The following is a 27,052-nucleotide window of genomic DNA, read 5'->3' on the forward strand; positions in this document are numbered from 1 at the left end:
TTTGAAAAAAAACATTGTTCCTGCTCGAGTTTTAGCAAAAGCTGCCTTTCGAGGTTGTATCGATTGCTTGAGAGGTTTGAAAGAACACATTGTTCCTGATCGAGTTATTGCAAAAGCTGCCCTCCAGGGTCGTATTGATTGGTTGAGAGGTTTGAAAGAAAACATTAGTTTGACTTGAGTTTTAGCAAAAGTTGCCCTTCGAGGTCGTATCGATTGGCTGAGAGGTTTGAAAGAAGACGTTGTTCTTGCTCGAGTTTTAGCAAAAGCTGCCCTCCGAGGTCGTATCGATTGGTTGAGAGGTTTGAAAGAAAACGTTGTTCTTGCTCGAGATTTAGCAAAAGCTATCCTCCGTAGTCATATCGATTGGTTGAGAGTTTTGAAAGAAAGCGATGTTCCTACTTGAGTTTTAGCAAAAGCTACCCAACGAGGTCGTATCCATTGGTTGAGAGAATTGAAAGAAAACATTGTTCTGGCTCGAGTTTTAACAAAAACTACCCTATGAAGTCGTATAGATTGGTTGAGAGATTTGAAAAAGAGCGTTGTTCCAGAATGATACTGATTGATATTGAATACGGATACGAGACAATATAACAATATTTCTTTAAAAATTCCTAAAAAGACGGAAAAATTAGAAATTATGACATCATATACTCGAGATTATAATAGTAAACTAATTGAATTATACTAAAAATTTGTATAAAAATATTACAAAATTGAAAGCTAGAAAATTAGTAAATAATACTAAAAAAAAAAAGAATGTTAATAATTAATGGCTACAAAATTAATTTATGACGTTAAATGTAATAAAAACTGAATTTTAATTTTTAATGCGTAAAGATTTAATAAAAAAAAGGAGGGGTAAAATGGGGAATTTGATATTCATGGACAGTTTTTTGTAAAGAAAATGGTGAGATTTGCAAATATTACACACCCGCCAATTTTCCTTCTTCCGATTTCACCCTCTTACGTTACAGCTTCTTCTTCTTCCTTTCGTTCACCTTCGACTTGGATCTCACTTCCACAGCTTTTCCCCATTTCAATCTCACCACGGACGAAATTTCTCTGCAACTCTCTTCCATTCCGATCTCTCACCGGTTCTTCTGACTCTTCCGCCATGGCTCAGCCTCTCGTCAAGAAGGATGATGACTACGACGACGAAGGTTCTTACTCCACGTTCTTTGGATTACGATTACTTTCTTCTCTCATTGTTCTTGCTGCATTCGATCTGGTTGTTTTTTGAAATTTTGGATTAGTTTACTGATTTTCTTACCTGTAATTTGTTTTTCAATTGTTGAATTTTGGCAGATCTCACTGTAGTTACTTGTTGATTTAGTCTTACTTTAGATATTTGGATATAGCATTTTTTTTTACCTGCAATTTGTGTCTCTACCGTTGAATTTTGGCAGATTTCACTGATTTTGTCATTTTAGTTACTTGTTGATTTAGTCTTACTTTAGATGTTTGGATATAGCATTTATCTTACCTGTAATTTGTGTCTCTATTGTTGAACTTTGGCAGATTTCACTGATTTTGTCATTTTAGTTACTTGTTGATTGAGTCTCTTGATTGTATTGATTTCAGTCTTACTTTAGATGTTTGAATAGAGGATTTGTCTTCTTCGCGCTTGAATTGAGATGTATGTGTTTGTTTGGTTGACGTGAATGGAACTGCTAAATGTTTTGCTACTCCTGGTCGCAATTTGGTGGAGTTACTGCGTTCTGATGTTTTGATCTCGATCTAGACTCATTTCGCCACTGTTTTCTGACGCCTTTTGGGTATTGTTTGTTTCTTTTCAGAGGAATATTCTCCGTTTTTGGGGATTGAGAAAGGTACCGTTCTTCAGGAAGCAAGGGTGTTCAATGATCCTCAGCTAGACACAAGGAAATGCTCCCAGGTATATGATTTGAACCTATGGAATTGGTTGATATTTTAGACATCAATCTTCCATTTCTTCCTAATTTAGTTTTTGGTTCTGATCGCTTTTATGCCTGGTATTCAGGTCATAACGAAGCTTTTGTATCTTCTCAACCAAGGTGAAACATTCACAAAGGTTAAGTTGCCTCTACTTCAATTGCTCATCAATGTTTTATTTGTTTTTCTTCCCAGATTATGTTTTCCATCTTACAAATGAATTTAGTATAGACACAGACATGTTTTTTCCTGTGTGTTTTTTAGTTTCTCATAATATTCTTATTCTATGAATTATTATAGGTTGAAGCTACAGAAGTTTTCTTTGGTGTGACTAAGCTCTTCCAGTCTAGAGACATAGAATTGAGGAGAATGGTTTATTTAATGATAAAGGAGCTCTCTCCATCTTCTGATGATGTTAGTACTTGTTTGTACTTTCATGAGTTTTCAGTATATTATAAATGCATAAATACAAACTGACCATTCTTGAACTTTCAAAATTAAAGGTTATTATTGTGACAAGCTCCCTGATGAAGGACATGAACAGCAAGAACGATATGTACCGTGCTAATGCTATACGTGTACTGTGTAGAATTACGGACGGTACCCTTCTCACCCAGATTGAACGGTATCTGAAACAAGCAATTGTAGATAAAAACCCAGTGGTTGCTAGTGCAGCCTTAGTCAGTGGGATTCATTTACTCCAGGTACCATCTACTCGTGCTTAGTGGTAGACGTAGAACCTTTTACATAGTAATTCTATTGAACAATTTTTGTCTCCTTAGACAAATCCTGAGATTGTGAAGCGATGGAGTAATGAGGTCCAGGAAGCTGTCCAGTCAAGGGCACCACTCGTTCAATTTCATGCCTTGGGTTTGCTTCATCAGGTATGCCAAAGTTAATATTTTAATTTATTATGTGCCTGGAATACGGAATTTTTCATTTGATTCATTTGTCACATTTTTCCAACACTATAGACTTCTAGAGTAAAGGCTTTTCTAGAGTAAAGGTTTTGACTTATAACTATTTTCATATTTGATGTGTTCATACTGCACAGTAGAGTAGTAGCCTGATAGCTCTAGCAGTTATCCTACTAAAATTAAAATTTTGCCAACCATTACCTATTTGCCCTTTAAGCAACCCAGTTTTTTTCCCTCTTTCTTTTTTATTTTATTTTATTTGTTTTTGTGAGAAACAGTGTCGATTCATTTCATTGAATAAACAAAATTACAAAAGGGCAGTATGCTTTGGGAATTACAAAAAGTATTTCCAATGAGTACTGAGTGATGTGAGACTATAACTTCTGAAGGGGAAAGTTTACTCCACGAGAGGGCAATAAAAGTAAGATTAGTTAAAGAAGGAATCAAATTTCATGGCCTTGTTGTCGAAGATGGGTTGATTGCACTCCAACCACAGCAGCCAAAAGAGCGCTCTGGTGAAATTTAGCCAAATGATTTCCTTACTTTGTTGAATGAATGATCCATAAGGATGAAGTCCAGCAAAGTCAATGGGTCCTGGGGTAAAGCAATGGACCAATTGGAGTAAGGGAGGCATCTTTTTCAGAATGATTCAGAAAATGGACCATTAACAAAGAGATATAAGACAAATTCACCATTTCGATAGATAAGGACATGCCAATGGGATTCAAACAGAGCCACGGGGACTTTCTTTGGATAATATCAACCGTTCTAATGGAGTCATGACTAATCTCCCGCATGAAAAATTTGATCTTCTTAGGATATGATCCCTTCCAAATGGACTGATAGCGCGCTTCATGGGGCTGCGTTTCTGTTGTAGATAAAGAGTGACAGAGAAATTGTGGAGAAATCATTCTTTTTGTCAAGCCTCCTAGCCAATGGTCTTCATGATTAGAGCCATTCAGATTTGGTAGGAGAGAAGATAGGCCAGCCCATTCAACAGTCTCAGCATTGGTGAGGTTCCTTTACAAACCCAAAAGGCCAAAGCCCAAGAGCCTTCATCTATGTTCCAACATTCTGCCTCAGAACCATATATTTTCAAGGAAAGAAAATAAAGACAAGGAAAAACCAGCTTGGGTGGGGAGTTACCTACCCAAGTGTTGGACCAAAATAGTGTGGAGAGACTGCTGCCGATCACTGATTCAGTATTCTGAAATATTAAATCCTGCTGCCTCATAATATATATCCAAGGAGCTTTGGAGTAAATGAGTGAATGGGACCCCTGTTTATTACCTAAATGTGTGTAACTGTACTTGGTTGCGATGACACTTCTCCATAATGTGGGTTTTTCAGTGTAGAATCGTTAAATACATTTGGAAGAGGCCTTGCTCTTCAACTTAATGTCCACAAGACCAAAGCCACCTTAAGATTTAGGGAGGCTTACCTTTTGCCGACAAATGACATAACCCAAGCCATAGTCCTGTTTTTCATTCCACAGAAAGCTACGAAAGTGTTTTTCAATATTGCTAGCAGCCTTGGATGATCGGTGAAAGAGGGAGAGGCAATAGATTGTAAAGGGTGGCTTTGAGAAGGGCAAGCCACCCACCTTTGGAGACATAAGATCCCTTCCAATTATATTTCCTCCTAACCACCTTCTCAATGACTGGCCCAAAAGGGTTCAGTTCCAGAGTTTCCATTTAGGGGCAGACCTACGTAAGTGGCCGCCAAACACCCAATTTGCACCCAAAATCAATGGCAAGTATAGTCGATTTCTCAATATCAATGTTGACCCTAGAAAATCAGATGTTTTTATGGTTATAGTCAAGCCAGATGTGTGCTCAAAAGAGTGAATGGTGTTGACTAAGTTTTTAAGAAAAGCTTTGGCGGGGTAAGAAAATTGTATAGTGTTGTCGACAAAGAGATTGTGGTTTATGAATATAGTTTACGTGTCCAATGTCAAAGCCTTTGATGTTTCCGGTTGATGCCTCATAGGTAATCCTATCGCTCGATACATTCTTAACCAGGATGAATAAGAATGGAGATAGAGGGGGCTCTTTGTTGAAGGCCACAAGAGGCTAATCTCCGTGGTTTCCCATTAATGATGATCGAGAAGTTTGCCGATGAGATGCAGCCACGAATCCATCACCTCCATTTGTGACCAAAACCTTTGGCCCTAAGAATGTCATCAAGGAAGTCCCAATCCACCATTTCAAAAGCCTTCTCAATATCAAGCTTAATGATGACCCCCCTCCTTTCAGTCCTCTTGTATTTCTCAATGAGTTCATTTGCGATAAACATCAAGAATTTGTCTCCATTCAACAAAAGTGGATTGGAAATCTGTGATAGTGAATGAATTTTTTTTAAGCCTTTTTGAGCACCCGGGCAATGATCTTGTAAAGTCATAATGTGAGGCTTATAGGCCTCCACCACGCTTTTTGCATCACTTCTCTAATAAAAAAGGCAATTATTGGTCTCATTTAGGATCATGTTGATGCTAGCACTCTCAAAACGTCTTGGAACAGCCTTGAAGAATGTTCCAATTCTTCTTCTTCTTCTTTTTTTTTTTTTTTTTTTAAAGAAATTAGTGGTATAACTATCGAGCTCAGGAGATTTATTAGTACTAAGATCTGCAACTGTCTGCGAAATTTCTCCATTCGAGAAGGATCCCTTCAAATCTGTCCTTTGTGGGGCCTAATGGGATCCCAATTGTCAAGGGTTGGTAGTGGACCCTGCCGTGTCAATGTACAAACCCTAGTAAAGATTCAGAACTCAGCTTCAATGTCATGATCAGTGACCAAACTAGCTCCTGAACATGTAATAATCTCCACAATGGTGTTCGTTCTTCGCTTACATGACATCAATCTATGGAAAACTAGCTTTTTTCATCATCCTCGTTAGCTCATTTCAGCTTGCATTCTTGTCTCCATGGGTTTTTCTCTTTGGATGAAATATCCACGAGTTCAGTCCTGATGGCAGCTCTTCTCTCCTTTTTTGGGGATCAATACTATGATTATCCTTGAGCAGCCCAGTGTTTTAATTTAACTTATTTTCAAATTTGCAACTATTCCATTATTCCTACACTATTTTGTTCGACATAGAAAGCTAACAGTTCTTTGTAGTGCTCTCAATACTCTTCTTTTATTTTGTTTGTGTACAAATTGTTGCCTAAAAATTTTGTTATTTTTCCAAACATCAGTAGTAAATCCTACCGTACTTCTGGATATCTCCATTTTTCATTTTTATGTTATTTGTAATTGTTCGGTATGTATGTCTCTGGCAATGCCACACAAGAACAGGCTGAGATCTGTTGAGAAACTTTCTTGGTGGCTGTAAGGCGAGCATGAAATTTGTTAAGATTGGATACTGTAGCATGAATTAATACTTTTCTGGTTATAGCGGATACTGTTGATCTCTGGGTTAGGTAAGTTTAGAATTTAAAACATATGATAAAAGGTTGTATTTCTAAACTGCAGATCCGCCAGAATGATCGTCTAGCTGTTAACAAGTTGGTTAGTAGCTTGACACGGGGCACTGCTCGCTCTCCTCTGGCACAATGCCTTTTGGTTCGTTATGCCAGTCAGGTGTGTTTCAGGAGAGGGTCATACATAGCACTGAATATCTTTTTTCTGCTGATGCATATTATGAAAGTCTTTTGCAGGTTGCTAGTGAGTCTGCTAATAGTCAAACTGGGGAACGACCTTTATATGATTTTCTTGAAAGTTGTCTGCGGCACAAATCAGAGATGGTCATCCTTGAGGCTGCCAGAGCTATTGCAGAACTAAATGGCGTGACAAGCAGAGAAGTTACTCCAGCAATTACTGTACTTCAGCTCTTTTTGAACTCTCCCAAGCCAGTATTGAGATTTGCTGCCATCCGTACTCTGAACAAGGTCCTTTACATTTGAGTCATGCTCTTTTCCCTATTAAATTAGATATTTTTCTCTTAATAGATGGTTAGGAAAAATACTCTTCTCACTTGGCAGTTGAAAATATGGAAGAGAACTATTTCTTTTGTTTTTGTGTGCCCCTTATTTAATTTATTTAATCATGCGAAGTAATGTTGGTTGTTCTGTAATTATACTCCATTATTGTTACTACCTTCTTGAAATCAATACTAAAGACACTTGTACTTTTACAGGTGGCAATGACACATCCAATGGCTGTCACCAATTGTAACATTGATATGGAGAGTTTGATTTCAGACCAGAACAGAAGCATCGCAACTCTTGCAATAACTACACTTCTAAAGACTGGAAATGAGTCAAGTGTGGATCGCCTGATGAAGCAAATAACAAATTTTATGTCAGATATTGCTGATGAATTTAAAATTGTAGTTGTGGATGCCATCAGGTCACTGTGTTTGAAGTTTCCATTGAAGTACAGATCTTTGTGAGTAAATAATGTTCATGATTTTGTGTTTGAAGATTACAGTTTTTGCCCATTGATTGTTTTCTTTTCACTTTAGTAGTACACCCAAGTTTCTCTTAAAAGAAAGAATATTATAGTTTATTGGGTGCATACCTACTGTATGTAATGTAAATATTTTGCAGTAATCAATATTGTTTGTTTTTGTTATTTTAGGATGAACTTCCTATGCAACATTCTCAGAGAAGAAGGTGGATTTGAATACAAAAAGGTGATAGTTGATTCAATTGTGATCCTTATCAGAGATATCCCTGAAGCTAAAGAAAATGGCTTGCTTCATTTGTGTGAGTTCATAGAAGACTGTGAATTCACTTATCTTTCTACACAGGTCAGTCTTCATCGTTACTTTGATAATTGGTTGAGAAATTAGATCTTCCTTTCCTTCTATCTAACGTTGTATGTAAGTTTGCTCTTCTTGTATTAGATACTTCACTTTTTGGGAATTGAAGGTCCAAAAGCCTCAGATCCTAGCAAGTATATACGTTATATATATAATCGAGTACATCTTGAGAATGCAACTGTTCGAGCCTGTGCTGTGAGCACTTTGGCGAAGTTCGCTGTCATGGTTGATTCATTGAAGGTATCATTACTTCTGTGATTCCTCATTCCCATAAAAGTGAAAGTGCACGGTAACTTTTTACTTTGCTAAACTGATTGAAAATTTCCAACTGTTTCAGCCCCGAATATATGTTCTCCTTCGACGATGCCTTTTTGATAGTGATGATGAGGTGAGTCTACAATTTCAAAGGTCTTAGATTTGTTGTTCTTGATGATTTATTTTGAATAGCGTATTCATGTCTCAATGTTGGATGCTTTAATACTGACTTTTTGCTTGCATTTAAGCTGTGATATGATGAATGCAATTGTTTTGGTTGGGGCTGAGGAAGAAGATGTCAATGCTGATGATTTTATTTATTGAAAGTCAATAAATGTTTCAGAAAAAATACACAAACTTAAAAATCAGCCAAAAAAATTTCAGCATTAGTTTAATCAAGTTGAACCCTTTTAACAATTCTTGTCCATGAATGGAGGTTAACTCTAGTTGGTCTATTAACACCTTCTTGCTAGGTGTTAGTATCCCTAGCTCAAAGGGTTGTTCTAATCAATAAGTAATTGAAATGTACCCTACCTCAAAGGATTGCTCTAAATAGTGTTTCGGTCAATCAATTGGTCGTTGATCACTACCTATAATACTGATATGAAAACCCAAGGGAGGGAATTTTGGTTATGTCAATTCCATTCACAAACACTAAAACCCCCAAATCAGTTCAATTTCAACCCTAAGGATTAGGCCTTTTGAGACAAAGAACAAGTTCTTTGACTCAAGATTCAAACACTCCCGCCATATAGGATGATCAATCCTTCTTGAATGTTCTTGGCATGCAACTATTGGCTAAACTTGAAGAAGCACGAAGGCTAAAACTTAATTCATTAGAATCTGCTCTGTACAACCTAAGTCAGGCTTTAGGTAACCTCCCAAAAACCTAAATGCATGCCACATCATAGCAAAATGACATAAAATACCCTTCCTTAATATGTCATTGATAAAATTCAGAAACAATAAAAATTGTATCAAAATTATTGAATTGAATATGAACTATAATTTGATGTCCTTGGTGGTTCATTTCAAATACACTTTGCCTCAAAGCTTGTTGAAGGATAGAAACAAACAAGTTTTCACTATATTCTTAAATACACATAAGTCGCAGTATGTTTTCAATCAATTTGGTTCATACAGTAATAGCCCTACTATCTGATTGTATGAAAACGAAGATCTAGTTTCTGGTTTAGAATGTGTTAAAGTATGGAACTGAATGAATTCTGGTTAATCTCTCTAAGCCTAACTATAATGCTCCCTAGACCTATTCATGAGTAGCACCAAAAAGTTGCAATCTGAAAAAAAAGGAAGTTCGTTAGGTCTTCCTTTTGTGAGCAATCAATCAGGGATGGTCATAAAAAAGGTCTACAAGCTTTCAGTTGTCTAATTTAAGACAGGTTAGATTTTCTTTTAGTAGAGTTGAGGATGGGTTATAGCTAACTTCCGCCTGTCCCTATATCTGATTTGATAATATGTAGTTATGTTTATGCATACTAGCCAGTTATCACGGAAATTTGTAGACAATTCGAGTATCAATTACTGAAAAAGAAAATAGGTGGAGAACTTGCAGTTGGTACAATGCACATACCTACATGATACACTATTCTTTGATCATTATTACGTCATGTATCATCATATCTTATTGTTACTAATTTTGCAATGAGTTCTGATGCTGTGTATTTATGATCCTTGTTACGGTTTTTCTATTGGTTTGCTGTTTCTTATTTGTTTGGATTCCAGAAATGTAATCTTTTTGCTTATTTCTGTTTCTCTGAGAATATGGACGTGGTTTTTAGTTTTTTCCTTTTTCATCTCTTTCCTGAACAAATGTGCAACTATGGACCAATTGTCTGCTGCAGGTTCGTGATAGGGCAACCCTTTATCTTAAGACACTTGGTGCAGAAGGCTCAGTTGTTGAAAATGAGGAAGACGTGCAAGAAATTCTTTTTGGCTCTCTAGACTTGCCACTGAGCAATCTAGAGACCAGTTTGAAAAATTATGTAAGGTGCTTTAACTTGGTGTTCTTAAATTTAGTTACCACAGTCACTATCTCATCTCATTGCATATGGGCACAGGAACCTTCCGAAGAACCTTTTGATCTTGATTCTGTATCTAAGGAGATTAAATCCCAGCCACTTGCTGAGAAGAAGGGTAGTGGTAAAAAATCGAAAGGGCTTGGTGTTCCTCCCACTACCCTTACTTCTTCTGTCGATGCTTATGAAAAGATGCTTCGTTCCATTGAAGAATTCTCCGACTTTGGGAAGCTTTTCAAGGTTCTTCCATTTGCCCTCTTTATTAACCGATCTATACAAATTCTTATATGCTAGTGTGCTGTGTTTTTATTCTGAGTACTTCTATGTTGTCCTTACAGTCATCAGCTTCCATGGAGCTTACAGAAGCAGAAACAGAGTATGCTGTCAATGTTGTCAAGCATATTTTTGATAGACACGTTGTCTTTCAATATAACTGCACAAATACAATTCCTGAGCAGCTACTAGAAAATGTAATGCCAAAAAATCAAGTGCAACTTTTTGTTGAACCAGCTAGAGAATTGCTTTTATAATTGTCTGCCTCTGCAGGTCAATGTTATTGTGGATGCCTCAGAAGCAGAGGAATTCTCGGAAGTAGTATCCAAGCCACTTAGATCTCTTCCTTACAATACACCTGGGCAAACCTTTGTGGCATTTGAGAAACCAGATGGAGTCGCCGCTGTTGGGAAGTTCTCAAATATGTTGAAGTTCATTGTCAAAGAGGTATGGAATTTTCCTGTATTTTGTGTGCAGCATCCTTCTTTGATGAAGTATTTAAATAATTAGGACAGGGAAAAGAGAGTTGAAAAGGTGTGTTCAGAGTTTGAAAGTGAAAGATATCAAAAATTCTTGTTTTGAAGTATATCCCCCATAAATTGGAGAATCCCGAGCCTCTTTTAGAAATCTCCATTATGGATTTTGAGATTTCCAAGCCCCCAAATGTTAAAAAGGGCAAGAATGGTTATGCCTATCCTTTGAATTATTCATGTAAAAAAGCGGCCCTTTCTTCCATGTTTGGAGGAAAATCCTTTGAATTCTCATTCAATTGAAGAAAGACGAACAGGACTTTTATCACCCTCGAATCAAAATGTCGCCTTACCACCTTCCTCTTCTCTTATCTTACCCTTCAACAACTATTTTGTCTTCACTCCTTTGGATCTAGTTCTAGGTTTAACAAGAGGAGTTATTTACTCTACAAAAGACCCTCCACCTCATGGTCATGTCTCTAAGCATGACTCTAAGGTAAGCTCGAGTAGTGTGAAATCAGTCACTCAGCCTCTGAATTTCAATATGGAAATTGTTCTTAATTTTTTTTTTCTTTTTTTTTTTCTCTTCCTGAAGCTTTTGACTTGTCATTTCGGTATTATGGCCAAGAGGACTCCTCTTTGAGTTTCGTGAAATTCCTGCTTTGGCTCAAGAAGGAAACCGCATCATGGTTTAGCTTTGCTAATTTTTGTTTTGTCTTCTCTTTGATATTTTAATTGACTTGCATGAGGAGATTTATTTTTCTTTGCTGGTGATGGTTTTTCATAAGTTCCTTTCAATGGGTTAATAGTTCTTGCAAAGCTGGAGAGATTTTTGAGATTGCTTTATGATCAGTTTTAAAATGTTTTTTGGTTGGTTGGTTGTCGGTTCTTGGTTATTTTTAAAGATTTAAAGTAGCCATCAGTTTTTCAGTTTGGTGGAGGCCGTATTCATAGTTTCATCATTCATTTGCAAGCTAGTTCTTTCAATTGAAGTTGGTTCTTAAAATATTTATTTATTTTCTTTGCTAATCTCTATTCTGTATTTGTTGTTTGTATTTTTTCTTTTTAAGGGAGTTTGTATTCCTTGAATATTTATTCATTTTCATTATATAATGAGAAGTTGTTTCTTGCTAAAAAAATCAATTAATTAGGACAAAATATAGTCTCTCATTTATGCTCAATCATTTTGTTGTGCTAAGTCTATGTTAGTTATTTGTTGTCGACGCAATTTGTGAGTTCTATTATGGCATTTCACAATAAGAATGATTGTACAGATGCTAGATGAACATTTTTGTTTATGAGATACCAAATTTACATGCTCTGTTGGTATACCTGTAATTATATGTCCATATGTTGACTCTTCCGTCTAAGCTTTTTTTGTATTCCACAATGCATTTGTATGGAGAGAATTTAATCTGTCTAAACAATAAAACGCTTTGAGAGATTGAGTTCAAATCACAATGGTCATCTACCTAGAATTTAATATTCTGTAAGTTTTATTGGCAATCAAATGTAGCAAGCTCAATAATTTCGTAAGATTAGTCTAAGTGCACACAAGTTGGCCTCGATACTCGGTCACTCACAAATATAACAAAATAATAATAAAAAAATAAAAAATTATAAATCGTTCAAATAAGTTTTTATTATGTGGAGCATCATTGTAAAGACTCACTTTGGCTTATTTGGTTGTGAGAAATAAAAAAGAGCGTTCTATAGTGAGGCTAGGAATAGTGAACGTCTTCGGGATTTGTTAGTTTGGTTTGATTTCCTTCAAAACTTCTCCTCCAAATATTTTGTCATTGCTGCATTAGAGCTTCTAATTGAGGGGAAATTTTGATCCGTGGAAACCTGTGTATGTATTGCTGATCGATGAATTTTTGTTTCTGATGAAGAGAAAAAAGAAAGCAATTAAGCATTCAAATGATTTCAAGACTATTTTATTCTAATCCATATATTTTTTAAATCTTATTTGCCATTTGGTCTTTCTAGACTAATACATCTTTCATGTTCCCCCCTTTTTTATCCTTCTCGGAAAAAGATTGATCCATCTACTGGCGAGGCAGAGGACGATGGCGTTGAAGATGAATACCAGCTTGAGGACGTCGAGGTGGTTGCCGCAGACTACATGTTGAAAGTAGCAGTTTCTAACTTCAAGAATGCATGGGAAAGCATGGGTGAAGATGGTGAACGAGTAGATGAATATGGATTAGGCCCAAGAGGGAGCTTGGCTGAAGCTGTGCGAGCTGTCGTAGACCTTCTCGGCATGCAGCCTTGTGAGGTATGCGCATATGGATTTATTTCGTACGTGCATGAATATTTCCACCTTAATGAAAATCTTCTGGATAATAGAACAGAACAATTATATGTCAACGCTTAAGGAAAACAAGTCATCTCGAAAATGAACTATGATTAGCGGCTCAAGATTTTCCTTTTTACCATGTTTTCCTGATTTGGTGACAATTAGTAATACTGTTTTAGTTACATTGTAACGACATTAGAAACTTGAGTGCTTTTTATGAGTCGATGTTAAAATGAATGTTGAACTTATTTGAGTGCAGGGGCTACCTCTGGTTTCAAATCTTTTTCCCCTGCAGCCCAAAGAAGTCAACCCATTCCTTTGCTCCAGAATTTTGATAATTAAAGCCCTACTTCTCATCTATTTTGTATTTTGTTTGGTTTTCTGTTTCAAAAAATTTTAAAAAACTACTTTTTTGGTTTACAAAATATGGTTTGGTTTTCGAAATCTTGCTTTAAATTAGGTAATAAAGCAAGAAAAACTATTTGTAAACTTAATTTTGAAAAACATAATAACAAAAGAAATGGTTATGGTATATTATTCCTCCTAAAATCAGATGTAACTTCTGTTTTTCTGTCTCTTCAATTCTTTTTTGTTTTCCAGGGAACAGAAGTTGTCCCTAGCAATCAGCGGTCACACACATGTTTACTATCTGGTGTATTCATTGGCAACGTTAGAGTTCTCGCCCGTCTGTCATTTGGTCTCGATGCTTCAAGGGAGGTTGCAATGAAGCTGGTTGTTAGATCCGACGATGAAACAGTCAGTGATCGCATTCACGAGATTATCTCCAGCGGCTAAGTCGGTCCCTCGTCGGACATATTTTCTCAAGTCTTGCTGTGGATAAGAGGTCGTCAGCTTAAGAAAGATCAACACCATGAAACCACTTCATTGTTGGGCTTTAGCCTTCCAGGTTTACTCTTCATTTAGCTTGTTGTTTAACTCCACTATATTTTATCTTAGCTACATATCATCATCATATCGTAGTCCTTGGGAAGGCTTAACTCCTGCTGTATTAATTATGTGACCCAACCTCTACTTTGTCAGCGTATTTTTTTACCCTCTTTTTAGGACACATATTACCTGAAAGGGGGCAGATTTCATTCGTTGGGGGGAGCAATCAATTTGCTTCACAGATATATGTAAGACAACACAAATTTATCTTGACACCAAACATTCCTTACTGTTGAGAAAAGTGCACTTCAAATTATCAATAAATTTCATTCCGAACTTGGTTATTATTTGAATGTGGATCAATATACGAAGCAAATGGCTTCTATTTCAAGTAGGCTTTGGCAGAAAACTGTTCATACGAAATCCGATGTTCGTTTATTGGGCGGATTTTGATTATTTGACGCCATTAACAGGTAAGTTGGTTCTTATATCAAGAACTTTTAGATTAGAAGTTAAATTTGCAGATTAATTGCCTTGTCATTACTCATCTAATCTACAGTGTTGCTATATTATCCTTTCAAGTTTGGAGTTCTGTGTTTTCTTCACAGATTATAACTGTTACATCTTTCAGGAAAATAAAAATCCGAGATCGGGCCAAAATGCAGGGGTTTGATCATATGGGTAAAACAATCTTTTAGTCCACTTGGAGTAAGGTGGATATTGTTTTAATTGAGAAAATCATGTACTCTGCTTGTAGTTGGGAAATTTTTTCAGTACTACACACCTCCGTGCTCATTTTATGTCGTAATAAGTGTCAAATATATTCTTTAGATTAGATTAAAAATTTATAGTAATGGCTGATTGGATAACTTAATGAGGAAGAAGATAGGTGGAATGTATGACAATAAAGGTTGTTGGGGGAGGGAAATGAGTTTCAACTCTTTCACGTATGAGCCAAAGATTTTTATTGAAATCATTTGAGTATAACTTATATGTCGACCAAAATTTTTAACATTTGGATCTTATTCTCACATGGTAATATTTATATTCCGTTTAAAAATTGTGAGTCAGAAGATTTGCTCTATTTTGTTGATATTCGTGTGTTTGAAAGAATTTTACGGAGATTCTACATTGGTTGAAGAGATGTTAATAGGTTAAAGCAGACAACAATACGTAATAGACCAAAGTGGACACTTAATAGGCTAAAGCAGACAACAATACGGAATAGACCCAAGTGGACACTTACTAGGCTAAAGCAGATAACAATACGTAATAGACCAAAGTGGACAATATTTGCTAACGGTGGGTTTGGGCTGTTAGAAATGGTATAAGGCCACCTCCAAGGGGGTGAATTGTGAGATCCAACATCGGTTGGAAAGGAAAACAAAACGTTCTTTCTAAGGGCGTGAATTGTTAGCTAGTGTATATCATCATACGAGAATTGAGTATGGTATAGATCAACCGGAAGAGGTATGCATAAAAGTATTTGCGGCAAGGATAAATCCTAGAATTCCGTCTGTTTTCAGGGTTTGGAAAAGTGCGGATTTTCCAGAAAGGGAATCTTATGATATGTTGGGAATTTCTTATGATAATCATCCACACGTCTAAAGCGTATCTTTATGCCTAAAAGTTGGTAGGATGACCCTTATGTAAGGATTATATTGCCCCCAATTTTTATGAAAGGAAAATAAAGCATTCTTTCTAAGAGCGTGGAAACCTCTCACTAGTAGACGCGTTTTAAAACCATAAGGTTGACGGTGATACGTAACGGACTAAAGTAGACAAAATCTACGAACGGTGAACTTAGAACTTGCTCTATTACACATTATAACAAACTTAATGGTTGAAATTAGCAAAAAAAAAAAAAAAAAAAAAAAGGGTAAAAGTTGAAGTTCAAATTAATATACCAAGCAAATTAAGGCATGGATTGATTTTTCCCCTAAAAAAATTGTTATTCTTAATTAATAGAATTTAGGAAGGTAGCCATTTTGGCTTTGTAGAATGTTGGACAGGGCAACTAAGAATGACCAATTGTTGGCCAATTAATTAGATTATTGCTTCATTCGTTTGTTTTCAAATGTCTTAAAGACACCTTAGAATATGGAAAACTAATTCTTTATCTCATATCACTGCACTATGATCTCCCTTCTCAGCTGCTTCCGCCTGGATACGAGCAGCCATTATAACCTGAAAATCCACAAATGTAAGAACTTCAACTAAAGCAATAACACCAAAAATATGATAACTTTCTGTCCTTCCCTTATTGCTTGGCTGAAATTGAATGGAAGAGATATTAGAATAGAAAGCTTACTAGGATTTGTGGATGTTAGTGTTGCTGTCTGCGAGAAATCACAGTCCCATGGATTCTTGCCAAGAGATTGGTAGTAGAGATTCATAGCATAAGCAGCATGTGATTTTACAGTGTTTGGCTCAAAACAGGCACCCCCCGGTTGGATTGCCCCGCAATCGATACCGTGCCCACAAGCATAGTCGAGATTCAACTGAAGTTGAGCATCAGAAGCACCTGCCTTGGGCATGCACCAAGCAAGCGCAGTCGGTTTTGGGGACGGGGTGGTTGGAGTTGTAGGAGTCTGTAACGTTCAAGAGTCAACTTCATGGATGTAAAATGATTGGATAAAGTTTATCAAAGTAAAGTTGATGCAATTTGTTATCTGCAAGAAGCTTATTTTATCAAAAGCAATCAATGATTCAACCATTGACTGACCTGGCTGTTCTTTGAGAGCCCAACATCATATGCCATGGTTAGATCAGGACGGAACAGCCCAAATGATCGTTCGGAGGTGGGGCCAGGCTTCAAGTTTTCATCATAGAGAGCAAAGATATATGTATCCACTGATTTTCCAGGCATCAATGGAGTACCCACCATTGATCTAAGATGTGCAATCAAATTGCCATTGTAAGCTCTTGCATTTTCCATAGTTGTTCCAACTTCATTGCTATCACCGCGATACGCCCACCCCGTCTCGGCTACCAAGATCTCGACATCCTTGAAATCACCCAGTGCATTCAAGGCAGACCTTACTGCATCAAGCTGTTGAAATCAATATGAGTCATGGACCAAATAATAATAGCTCCCAATAATGGATGTAGTAGTTCAAATTATTAGAATCTGTTGCAAGATATCATAAATACAAGTTTTAAACAAACATGGTAGTTGAAGACCACAAAAAGAAATGCCACAAAATTCAAAATGTGCTTGTTTGGTTGTTGGGGGGATTCCAGCACCACCATATGCTGTGCTCCCTTGATAATCATAATTTTTTTCTATGAGCACCCACACCAAAACCAAGAGTTCTGAAGTTGTAAAAAATTTAAATCTTGAATACAAAATAGTCCCCAACCTGACTCGAGACACCACCGAAATAAACAAACTAAATAAAGAAGGGGCGTGAGAGCCCGCACAAGTCAAGGGTCTCCCCAATATCTTTTCTCACAAAAAAGTGAAAGTAGAAAAACCAAATTCTTACACCACTGCAGCCCACTTAATTTTCTTTCTCACAGAGCCGCATATCGAAAAAGAAGAAAAAGGGCGAGGAGAGTCAGGAGTAAGTAGGGACAGGAGATAATTTTCTTTCTCACAGAGCCGCATATCGAAAAAGAAGAAAAAGGGCGAGGAGAGTCAGGAGTAAGTAGGGACAGGAGAAGAGGAGAGGGAGACAAAACCTTTTCTTTTCCTTTTTATTGCAATATTATGTCAAAAGACTTTTTAACCATTTTAACCAATTGTAGGGTTATCTCTAATCCGCTCCATCCATTCATGGAGGGGCTAGGGCTTGAATACAAAATTTTGAAATGTGTCTTCAAACGTCCCTAATCCTTGTCACGAGGACACTAGCTCTTACCAATATCACAGCTCAATAAACCCAAAAAGAAAAGGAAGAAAAAATTCCAGGCCAATAAATAATATGTAGGCATTCCTCTTAATAATAATTGATATCTTGGAAGGACTTACCGACATTAAATGACACAGGCCAGCTGTAACCGAGCATAATATAGGTCACATCACACAGGAAAAGCAAGCTTATTTGCTAAGATTCGAAAGTTGAATGACATCTCCCACCTCATCACTTTTTTCTAAATTCTTTTGGCCTTTTGGGTTGAACAGAATATCAGGCTTTTAGTCTTCAATTGGGTGTAAAATCAGGAAGGGGCGTTTAAGCAAGCGAGTGGTTACTGATTTCATACATCAATTTCTTTCACGCAATCTCACAAACACCTTGCAGACACAAACAATCAAAAGATCTCCCAACTGATCACTTTTTTCTTCTAAATTGGCCTTTTGGATTGAAAATGCAACAGCATATTAGGCTTTTAGTCTTCAATTGGGTGTAAAATCAGGAAAGGGCGATTAAACAAGCGAGTGATTTCACACATCAATTTCTTTCACGCATTATCACAAACACCTTGCAGGCAGAAACAATCAAAACTTCAAACACATCATTATCTACACCCATTGTTTAGTTTCAAGCAATTTACGCGAAGTACCCACAAGCAAGAACCAAATCAAAATACACCACAAGAACTGTAAATAGCAACAAGATCTTTAAAAAGTATTCAAATTCCAAATCTAGCAGCCAGGATAAAAATAACCCAAATTGATAAATAACGTCATTCAGATTACTTTCTGAAAAATTGATTCTGAAAATGATAAATTTGCTAATTTCGATGCATATGGAAAGAGATTTTTTAACCACAAAAGAATAAAATATAACCATCAGCAACCCCCAAAAAAAAGTGACGTTAAATTAATCTTCAAATTATATATACTTAAAAAAAAAAATTAAGTTACATATTTACTCCTAACCTTTATATTTATAATGTTTAAAAAAAAAAGGTAAAAAAAAATAATAATAAATTTAAATATTATTGACACGTGTCAAAATCTGAGGCTATTGACTGTTGACTTAAAGTAAACGTCGTCGGTGTTTAAGGTGAAAGAATTGGAATTAATTAATTAATTAATTAAGATTAAGAAATTGAAACGAAATTAGGAGAAATTGATTGGAGCGGTTGACTGACCTGAGCATCGAACATGTTCATGTACTTTATTCCGGTTCCCGAGTCGACCCGGCCCGAGTTGGGTTGAAACAGGCAAAACGCCAGCGTTTCGGCTCTCGGATCGCTCTGGTACGCGAAGAACGGGTAAGGGTTTATCGCAAATGGCGACGCGTTCTCCTTCTCGAATTCCACCACCGCCTTCATCATCTGTTCCAACACCGGATTGAACCTCCCCGACGACGGCGGATCCGACTGGCTTAACACCGCCATCGAGTGCACTGTCGACACCTTCACCTTACCGCCAAGGTTCGCCGAATTCAGAGCGTTCTGCACGTTCTGCATCGCTGGGAGAAGCTGCGAAACCAAGCCTTGATCCATGGATGAAATCACCTCGTTGCCGACGGTAATCAGCACGATATTGCTGGCTGGATAGTAGGGAACGACATTCGTGTTGATCCATTGAGCAGCGGAGTTCGGATTCGAGGCCAGGGCAGGAATGTCGCCATTGGCTACGCCAATCACGATTCCTATTCCGGTGTTGGCTAGGGCTTTGATTATTTGTGGATCGGCGCCGTAGAGTCGGACTTTACCGATTGTAGTTGAGCGAAGTAGTGCGGCAGTGGAAACCGGCGGCGGAAGGTTGTTGGCGACTTGGCCATAGTTGACGCCGATGAAGGATTGAGAGTCTGCAAAAGAGAAACAAAGAAACAAAAGAATTGAGAAAAGAAAATGAGTGAAAAGAGAAAAGGAAAAAGGGAGTAGAGAAAGAGACCGGCGAGGTAAAAGGCGGCGAAGAGAGAGAAGGAGACGAAAGTGAGTGAAAAGGAGGAGGCGGCCATGATTAACAACAGAACGAAAAATATCAGCCGGACATGAAATGAACGCAGAATTGCAGAGAGAGAGAGATAGAGAGAGGTCTCTGTATTTCTCTCCGCCTGTCTCTCTGTCTCTCTGTCTCTCTCTCCGTCTCTCTCTGTGTTTGTTATGTGAATGTGAGGTGTGAAAGTCCGCAAGTTCAGAGATGGGGGGAAGGTGGGGCCCAGAAGAGAGGGGCAAAATTGGAAGCTTTGGAAAAAAAGACTACGCCCTTTTCAACAGGGAGGCCCACCACTATAGTTATTACATGTACCTGTAAAAATTAAAATATTAACTTTTTTTTATTTATTGGCCAAATATTTAAAATATTAATTCAAAAATAAAAATAAAATAAAATAATTGTTTTTTTATTTTGTAATTAATGTGCGTTATGAGGTGTTTGTTGTGTAACTCTTCTCATCAGTAACTGATTTTAAAGTTTTTAAAATTTTTAATTTTTTTTAATTTTTTTTTCCTTAAAACTTAAAATAATCTATTAAATATAAAGTTAATAGACTTAATTTTGATTTTTTGCGTCATAAATTTATTTATTTATTTATTTTGGATAGGCTAATGACCTTTTATATTCAAAAAAAAAAAAAATTAATGAACTTATTATATATAAATTTTAAAGTTTAAGAATTTTTATATTAATTTTAGTTAATACATTTATTAGATATTTTTAAAATTTAAAGACCAAATAAACACAAATAAAAAAAAATGGACGATAAATTATGATAGATTATATTAACTTTAATTTTTTAATTAATAAATTCTACCCGTAAAAATAATAAAATATATTTAAAATTTTAAACCTTGAATAATCTAAGAACTTATTAAATTTAATTCAAGATTTTAAATTTAAAAACTTCTAATTTTGTGTGGCATATAAATGTAAATTTTAAAAATATTTGAATTTATTATTATAAAAAATTAAAAAATTAAAAATTATTATATATTGTGAGATAAAAATTAAAAGTTTAAGATTTTATTATATACGTTCTAATTTCTTCTTTCAAATTTTAACATTTTCGTATAATATTATTTATATATATATATATATATATATATATATATATATATATATATATATATAAATAAACATGTATTTTTTTTAATAATAAATATTATTTTTATCAATTTATTTATTTAAAAAATTAAATTTATAAACACTAATTTCGTAAACTAAATCATTTCATAACTCAACGATAATTGACATGTACTACTTCTCTTGAACGGAGATATTCAAATACAGACCAAACGAGGAAAAACAGAACATCATTGCACAACACACTACAGCCGCCATGAACACCTGAACCCAAGCTAGAAAGACAAGAACCCAATGAAACAAACACTAACAAGCACCACATGTAATTTCCTGTGACTATTGAATCAAATGGGAAAAAAAATGGAAACAAAACCCACTCTAAACCGGATACGAAGAAAAGTGAGAATCTGTTCAAACTCAAGATCACCCTCCCGAGTGAGAGACCGGAGTGGTTTCGAAGCGACCGTCCTTAAACGTATGAACAAACTGCTGCGGCAAAGCATGCTCGACCTACAGAGATAGAACAAGAACAAGAACAAAAACATCCATGTTGAAATCTAATCCCAACGGTTTCCAGATAATGTTGTAGCAGAATCAAAACGTTCTTTTTATGAGAGATCAGCATGTTCGATCTAGAAATGTTTTGCAAAGTTCGAGTTTGTCGCATAAAGTATGATCATTCTATGGAATCAAATTCGTTTCTATGCCATTTTGTTGGCCTAATCAAGAACATGTATAGCAGAAGACAGTGAGGCTTCAAGGACATTGTTAATAGCAAAGTTCTAAAAAACGAAAGGAAAATGCTTCCAAGGCCTAGAATCTAAGAGCTTTATCAAAAAGCAAAAGTGAACAGTTTTCTTTCTTTTTAAAGCGAATATATTCCTCGAAAAAAAGTGAATAGAACTGCGTAAGAATTCGATCAACTGATACGAGAAAATCAAGATCATGAGCGGAGGAAGGAACACGGAACCATACCCAATCACCATCGGACGCTCCACCAGGTACCAAAACATTGATCTCACTCGACTTGGCAGTCGTAATGGATGTCCCTAAAGAATCTTTGCTTAAGTATAATACACAGCCTCCAGTATTGTCCACAGAAATGGTTGGGGCAGAACCCTGGAATAACCATCAAATGAAAGAACTAACTTATCAACTTCATGACTTTAAAACTAAAGGTTTATCAGCCATTGTTAATGGCCTCTCTTCTCGGGCTTCTTGGGATTGCTCAAATTGTAACAAATCAAGCCCACTGCTAGCAGATATTCTCCGCTTTGGCCCTTTTACGTATCACTGTCAGCCTCACGGGTTTAAAACGCGTCTACTAGGGAGCGGTTTCCACACCCTTACAAAAAATGCTTTGTTCTCCTCTCCCACCGATGTGGTATCTCACAATCCACCTCACTTGGGGGGCCAACGTTCTCGTTGACACACCGCCCGGTGTCGGGTTATGATACCATTTGTAATGGCACAAGCCAACCGCTAGTAGATATTGTTCGCTTTGGCCTGTTACGTATTGCCGTCAGCCTCACGGATTTAAAACGCATCTACTATGGGGAGGTTTCCACACCCTTGTAAAGAATGCTTCGTTCCCTTCTCCAACCGATGTGGGATCTCACAATCCACCCCCCTTGAGAGCCCAGTGTCCTCGTCAACACACCGTCCGGTGTCTGGCTCTGATACCATTTGTAACGTCCCAAGCCCACCGCTAGCGGATATTGTCCGCTTTGACCCGTTACATATTATCGTCAACCTCATCGGTTTAAAACACGTCTACTAGGGAGAGGTTTCCACACCCTTGTAAAGAATGCTTTGTTCACCTCTCCAACCGACGTGGGATCTTATGAAAGCTATGTGCATAGATGCAAGAAAAATGTAGCCACTAGCTTCAAAGATGTAGAACCATTCAATGTGAGAAGAACAAAGTACCTGGCATTGTACTTCAACCCCATTGGAGTTAACAATCTCAAATGCAGCCACAACATCCTGTTAGTTTGAAAGTAAAAAAAACAATCCAAATCAGCTATATATATATGATCATTTTTTCACCCAATAGCGTGTACTAACCGTGAATACGACTCCCATTTTTGTACACTTGTCGACTGTTATGTTGTTGACTTTCCCTGCAGCAAGGTGAAAATATTGACTTCCACATTCATCAGAAGAGACGAACGAGTAAACTGATTGTGAGATAAAACGTTACCTTGAATCTGCAAAACTGAATCTTTGCATCCAAAGATATATACTGATTGTTTAGCATCGCAATCATCAATCACCAAGTTTTTCCTTCCGATTTGGTTCTCGACGACCCACCTGTTTGAATGTATGAATAGAGAGATTAAGTAGGGCACTTAGTGTAAACACTGTAACAGCTCAAGCCAACCGCTAGCAGATCTTGTCCGCTTTGGCCCATTATGTATCATCGTTAGCCTCATGAACCGCTAGCAGATCTTGTCCGCTTTGGCCCATTATGTATCATCGTTAGCCTCATGGTTTTAAAACGCGTCTACTAGAGAGAGGTTTTCAAACCCTTATAAGAAATGTTTCGTTCTTCTCTCCAACCGATGTGGAATCTCACAATCCACCCTCCTTGGAGGCCCAGCGTCCTCGCTGGCACACCGCTCGGTGTTCGGCTCTGATATCATTTGTAACAGTCCAAGCCCACCACTAGCAGATATTGTCCGCTTTGGCCCGTTACGTATTGTCGTTAGCTTCACAGTTTAAAAACGCGTATGCTAGGGAGAGGTTTTCAAACCCTTATAAGGAATGCTTTGTTCTCCTCTCCAACCGATGTGGGATCTCACAAACACTATCTTATTTGTAACTACAATGAGTAAAACTTACTTTCGACCCATTTGAAGTTCCAACTTCGGAGGGCCTGTTTTGGAAAACGACGGAGAGGCAGTACGACCACCTTTCTCACTAGAACCCACAACGCCAACTCTATCTGCACGGTTCTTGGTCTTCATGTCATCGGTGACTTTCTTCAGACCTAGTGGCACAAAAAGTGCTTAGAGATGTTCAAATAGTAGTGAAGGGGGAGAGTTTTGAAAACAATCAATACCTAGGGTCACAGGCTTCCCAGAATTAATTTCTTGGAAAACAGCAGCCATTCCTTCTTTTGGCTTGGAAGATGAAGCCTGAGAAGGCTCAGAGCTGAAGAGTGAAGCTGGAGGGGGCGGGGGTGGGGCAGGTGCGCTCGGTGCTGACGTTTTAGTAGGAGGAGAAGCTTTAGGGGCAGCAGAAGCAGCCTTTTTCCCAGTAACGCTCCATACCGGACCCAATGGATAAAAACTTTTGACATAGTCCCGTAAACCCGGAAAATAGAGCTCCTTCATAGCTTTGGCCCACTCGACGTGATTCGGATCTTTGTTTCTGTACTCTACAAGAACCTGAATGAAGAAGTAAACAGGTCAACAATAGACCATTAATTTTAAGATAAAAAGTCAAGTATTCGATACGTGTGTAACAAAATGTTGGACCTGCATTGACTTCGTACAACTAGTGTCAAATACATTCATTAAGATAAGACGTGTCCTACAACTGTCGAGTGTCCAAGTGTCCAACACGGACACGCTAGTCAAACTAAAGTACATGTTCTTCTTAGCAAAAGCGGGTTTTAGAGGGAACATAAGCTTACTTTGTTGTTGTAAAATTCAGCCATTTGCCAACTTTCTTCGACATGGGCAATAGGCATGCTCATACCTACAAAAATCAAGAACGGCTTAAATCGAAAGGATTCAAACTACACGTGCCAACGAGGATATACTCAACTACACTTCATACCGCAATCTTTTCCAGTAAATGCAATCCAAGCTAAAGCAGATAGACTATCAGCTGCAGTTTTCAAATGGTTGAAGAAATTAGATCTCCTTCCCTCTGAAAGTGCATTTGCTTTGTTAATAACTTCGTTCAATGGCTTCAAAAATTCAGCCAAGCCCGCTAGGTCGGGTTTCTGTGAAACAAAATAAACAATTGAACTTCAGACCAACAAACTTCACCCGAAAATTTCTACTGAAAGTTAGTACTAGGCACTCGTTTACGTATATAACAGTCCTGTTCTTTCTCGTTTTTGTTGCTAAAACGAACGAGAAAAATAACATTCATTAAGAACATTCGACGAAAATGTTCTGTCTTCTTTAACATTCAAGCCGTTCAGGAGTATCAAGAATGAAAACTTAAACTGATAAACAATCTACTAATCCAGAATTGAGATTTGTAAAGAGATTAGAAGGCATGTGTGCAGTGACAGCATATTGGTTCATCCTTGTCACTTATTCCGATAAAAGTAGAAGTCCAGTTTAAAACGTAATGAAAATTACATCCCGGAATCTAGTAGAACTACGTTTTGAAGGACCATCATGATGATGCTCCAATGCACGTATTCGGAGCTATGTGGATGTCGTAGTCGCATAAGGCAGATCAACATCATGACAACAGCATTCTAGAGACTGTTGGGTCACCCCATCCCAACATAGCGCTTCGTTTGATGCTCCAATGCGCATATTCGGAGCTACATGGATACCGTAGTCACATAAGCCAGATCAACATCATGACAACAGCATTCTAGAAACTATTAGGCCACCCCGTCTCGACATAGCGCTTTGCTTTCAAAGATTCGGAAGAATACACTTCTCCCTTCTTCATTGATCTAGGGGGTTAACGAGGGAAAGGAGCGAAACCGCTTCGTTACGTGTGAGTTTTTCTTTCATTTTCATTTCCAAATCGAACAAGAAGGCTTAAACATGAGTGGACTGCTAGATAGCTGATATTGCTAATTCACTACACCAAAAACACCCTTCCACAAAGCATCTCAACACAATTCAGTAGTAGTTCTACCAATCATCTAAGATTTTCATTATCATTCCCACAGCTTACATCCAATCCCATATGAATAAAACAGTGATTATGAAACCAAACAATCAACTTGAACAAGAAAATTAAATCAACACAAGCTTCAATATCACATTATTTGAGGAGAAAAACAGAGATTATCACTAACCTGAGTTTGCTTAACCTTAACAAGAAGCTCCCTCTGAACAGAAAATGCCTCACTCAAAATCTTAGTGGCCTCAAGAACCTGTCCCCCAATCTTCTCCGCGGCGTTTGAAACTCTCGCAACGTACTGTCCCATGAAATCGTCAAAAGCAAGAATCGAAGGATCGGACACTGTAACCTCATCACTCTCCGGTGCACCGCCGCGCCGGAACCCAGTGGAGAACGCTTCAAGCCGAGCCACAGCGGACTCCAATCGCTGTATCAGCTTCTCATCCATAGTTCAGATCTGAGAGACAAACAATGGTGGGTTTTAGGGATTGGAATGAGTAAAAATGGTGGTGGTGGCTAATGGGTTTGGGCTGTGGGGATCAAATTTCTTTTGGGTAACATAATAATTTTGGGGTGGCGGAAAGAAGACGCTGTGATGAAAAGGGATTATGTTTTGGCGGTACCCATAAGAAGCGGATGCGACTACCGGCGGTGTGATGAACGCGTGGCGGATTTAGAGCTGTTTTTGGCTGTAATGGTTCGTGTGGGCAAGTAAGAACAGCCGTAAACATCGCTAAATCAAGTCTTCATCATGTTTTTTTTTCTTGTTTTTCATCTTAATCATCATAATTAACAAGCTAATGAGGGAAAATTTTCTAGTACCAACTCTGTTCATCATAACTCGAGCATTAGAAATCGGGTAGCGTTCATAGAATAAGATAGCATTATCGAAAAAATAAGTATGTACTATCCTGCGTTCTTGTTAGCTCAGTTGTTGTCGTTGAAAAACAGTCGTAAGAGAGTAGAACATCGATTGTAGTTGTTCCGATGGATTTGAGTTGTTGTGGGATCGTGTTTACTCCCTAAGATGAGAACTGAGGAGGGAATCGTTATTTTGAGATGGGTATGGAAGATCAAACCTACTTGAACCGTTGAGTACCGTGAAGTGTTTGATTGATATCTAGATTGATTATCATTTGTTTTGAAATGTTCGTCTAGTTACATGTTTCTTTTACTCTCGGATGACTTTAGTCATTTATTTCCAAAATTTATATTTTTAAAAAAATTATTAGATACTTAATTGTGTCTCAATTTTGAATCTTACCGTTCCATCTCTAAAATTTAGGAAATTGGAAGGTTTCGGGTGGTTGGTAGCATTTCTTATAAAAGTGTGGAAACTTCTCTTTAACATGCGCGTTTTAAAACCGTGAGGTATAGGCGATACATAACAGGTTAAAGCGGATAATATCTACTAGCAATGAGCTTGGAGCGTTACAAATGGTATTAGAGCTAGACACTAAATGGTGTGCTAGCGAAGACGTTAGGCCCTCCAG

At 37.4% G+C, this 27,052-nt stretch overlaps 3 protein-coding genes across 3 annotated transcripts; 1 reads left to right on the forward strand and 2 right to left on the reverse strand.

The window, feature by feature from the left end:
- Positions 1 to 924: 924 nt before the first annotated feature.
- LOC111777328 (coatomer subunit gamma) lies at positions 925 to 14,157 on the forward strand. The gene is made up of 18 exons (XM_023656869.2): positions 925 to 1,160; positions 1,797 to 1,894; positions 2,000 to 2,050; positions 2,212 to 2,325; positions 2,415 to 2,615; positions 2,694 to 2,795; positions 6,299 to 6,406; positions 6,484 to 6,714; positions 6,963 to 7,213; positions 7,406 to 7,577; positions 7,674 to 7,829; positions 7,927 to 7,977; positions 9,707 to 9,847; positions 9,923 to 10,120; positions 10,219 to 10,350; positions 10,427 to 10,600; positions 12,662 to 12,901; positions 13,523 to 14,157. Exons 1-18 carry the CDS (start codon positions 1,115 to 1,117, stop codon positions 13,715 to 13,717), a joined length of 2,661 nt encoding a protein of 886 aa, XP_023512637.1. The 5' UTR covers positions 925 to 1,114; the 3' UTR covers positions 13,718 to 14,157.
- Positions 14,158 to 15,828: 1,671 nt separating this feature from the next.
- On the reverse strand, positions 15,829 to 19,824 carry LOC111777331 (O-Glycosyl hydrolases family 17 protein). The gene is made up of 5 exons (XM_023656874.2): positions 19,602 to 19,824; positions 18,851 to 19,515; positions 16,536 to 16,862; positions 16,122 to 16,401; positions 15,829 to 15,997 (listed from the first exon to the last, which is right to left on the reverse strand). Exons 1-5 carry the CDS (start codon positions 19,666 to 19,668, stop codon positions 15,960 to 15,962), a joined length of 1,377 nt encoding a protein of 458 aa, XP_023512642.1. The 5' UTR covers positions 19,669 to 19,824; the 3' UTR covers positions 15,829 to 15,959.
- Positions 19,825 to 20,860: 1,036 nt separating this feature from the next.
- Positions 20,861 to 26,251, reverse strand: LOC111777330 (cyclase-associated protein 1). The gene is made up of 10 exons (XM_023656872.2): positions 25,735 to 26,251; positions 24,519 to 24,687; positions 24,373 to 24,437; positions 23,797 to 24,124; positions 23,577 to 23,724; positions 22,936 to 23,045; positions 22,800 to 22,855; positions 22,662 to 22,718; positions 21,708 to 21,851; positions 20,861 to 21,242 (listed from the first exon to the last, which is right to left on the reverse strand). Exons 1-10 carry the CDS (start codon positions 26,005 to 26,007, stop codon positions 21,156 to 21,158), a joined length of 1,437 nt encoding a protein of 478 aa, XP_023512640.2. The 5' UTR covers positions 26,008 to 26,251; the 3' UTR covers positions 20,861 to 21,155.
- Positions 26,252 to 27,052: the final 801 nt, after the last annotated feature.

The sequence above is a fragment of the Cucurbita pepo genome, chromosome 16 (assembly GCF_057944985.1).
Source record: "Cucurbita pepo subsp. pepo isolate OVF chromosome 16, ASM5794498v1, whole genome shotgun sequence".
Classification (NCBI taxonomy): Eukaryota; Viridiplantae; Streptophyta; class Magnoliopsida; order Cucurbitales; family Cucurbitaceae; genus Cucurbita; species Cucurbita pepo.

Coding starts and splice junctions, on each gene's coding strand:
- LOC111777328 (XM_023656869.2), top strand. CDS start 1,115: ATGGCTCAGCCTCTCGTCAAGAAGGATGATGACTACGACGACGAAG. Junction 1,895..1,999: donor ACACAAGGAAATGCTCCCAG/GTATATGATTTG, acceptor CCTGGTATTCAG/GTCATAACGAAGCTTTTGTA. Junction 7,978..9,706: donor TTTTTGATAGTGATGATGAG/GTGAGTCTACAA, acceptor TGTCTGCTGCAG/GTTCGTGATAGGGCAACCCT.
- LOC111777331 (XM_023656874.2), bottom strand. CDS start 19,668: ATGGCCGCCTCCTCCTTTTCACTCACTTTCGTCTCCTTCTCTCTCTTC. Junction 19,516..19,601: donor CGCCGCCTTTTACCTCGCCG/GTCTCTTTCTCT, acceptor TCTCTTTTGCAG/ACTCTCAATCCTTCATCGGC. Junction 15,998..16,121: donor ACTAACATCCACAAATCCTA/GTAAGCTTTCTA, acceptor GTGGATTTTCAG/GTTATAATGGCTGCTCGTAT.
- LOC111777330 (XM_023656872.2), bottom strand. CDS start 26,007: ATGGATGAGAAGCTGATACAGCGATTGGAGTCCGCTGTGGCTCGGCTT. Junction 24,688..25,734: donor TTAAGGTTAAGCAAACTCAG/GTTAGTGATAAT, acceptor TTTGTTTCACAG/AAACCCGACCTAGCGGGCTT. Junction 22,719..22,799: donor AAATGGGAGTCGTATTCACG/GTTAGTACACGC, acceptor TCAAACTAACAG/GATGTTGTGGCTGCATTTGA.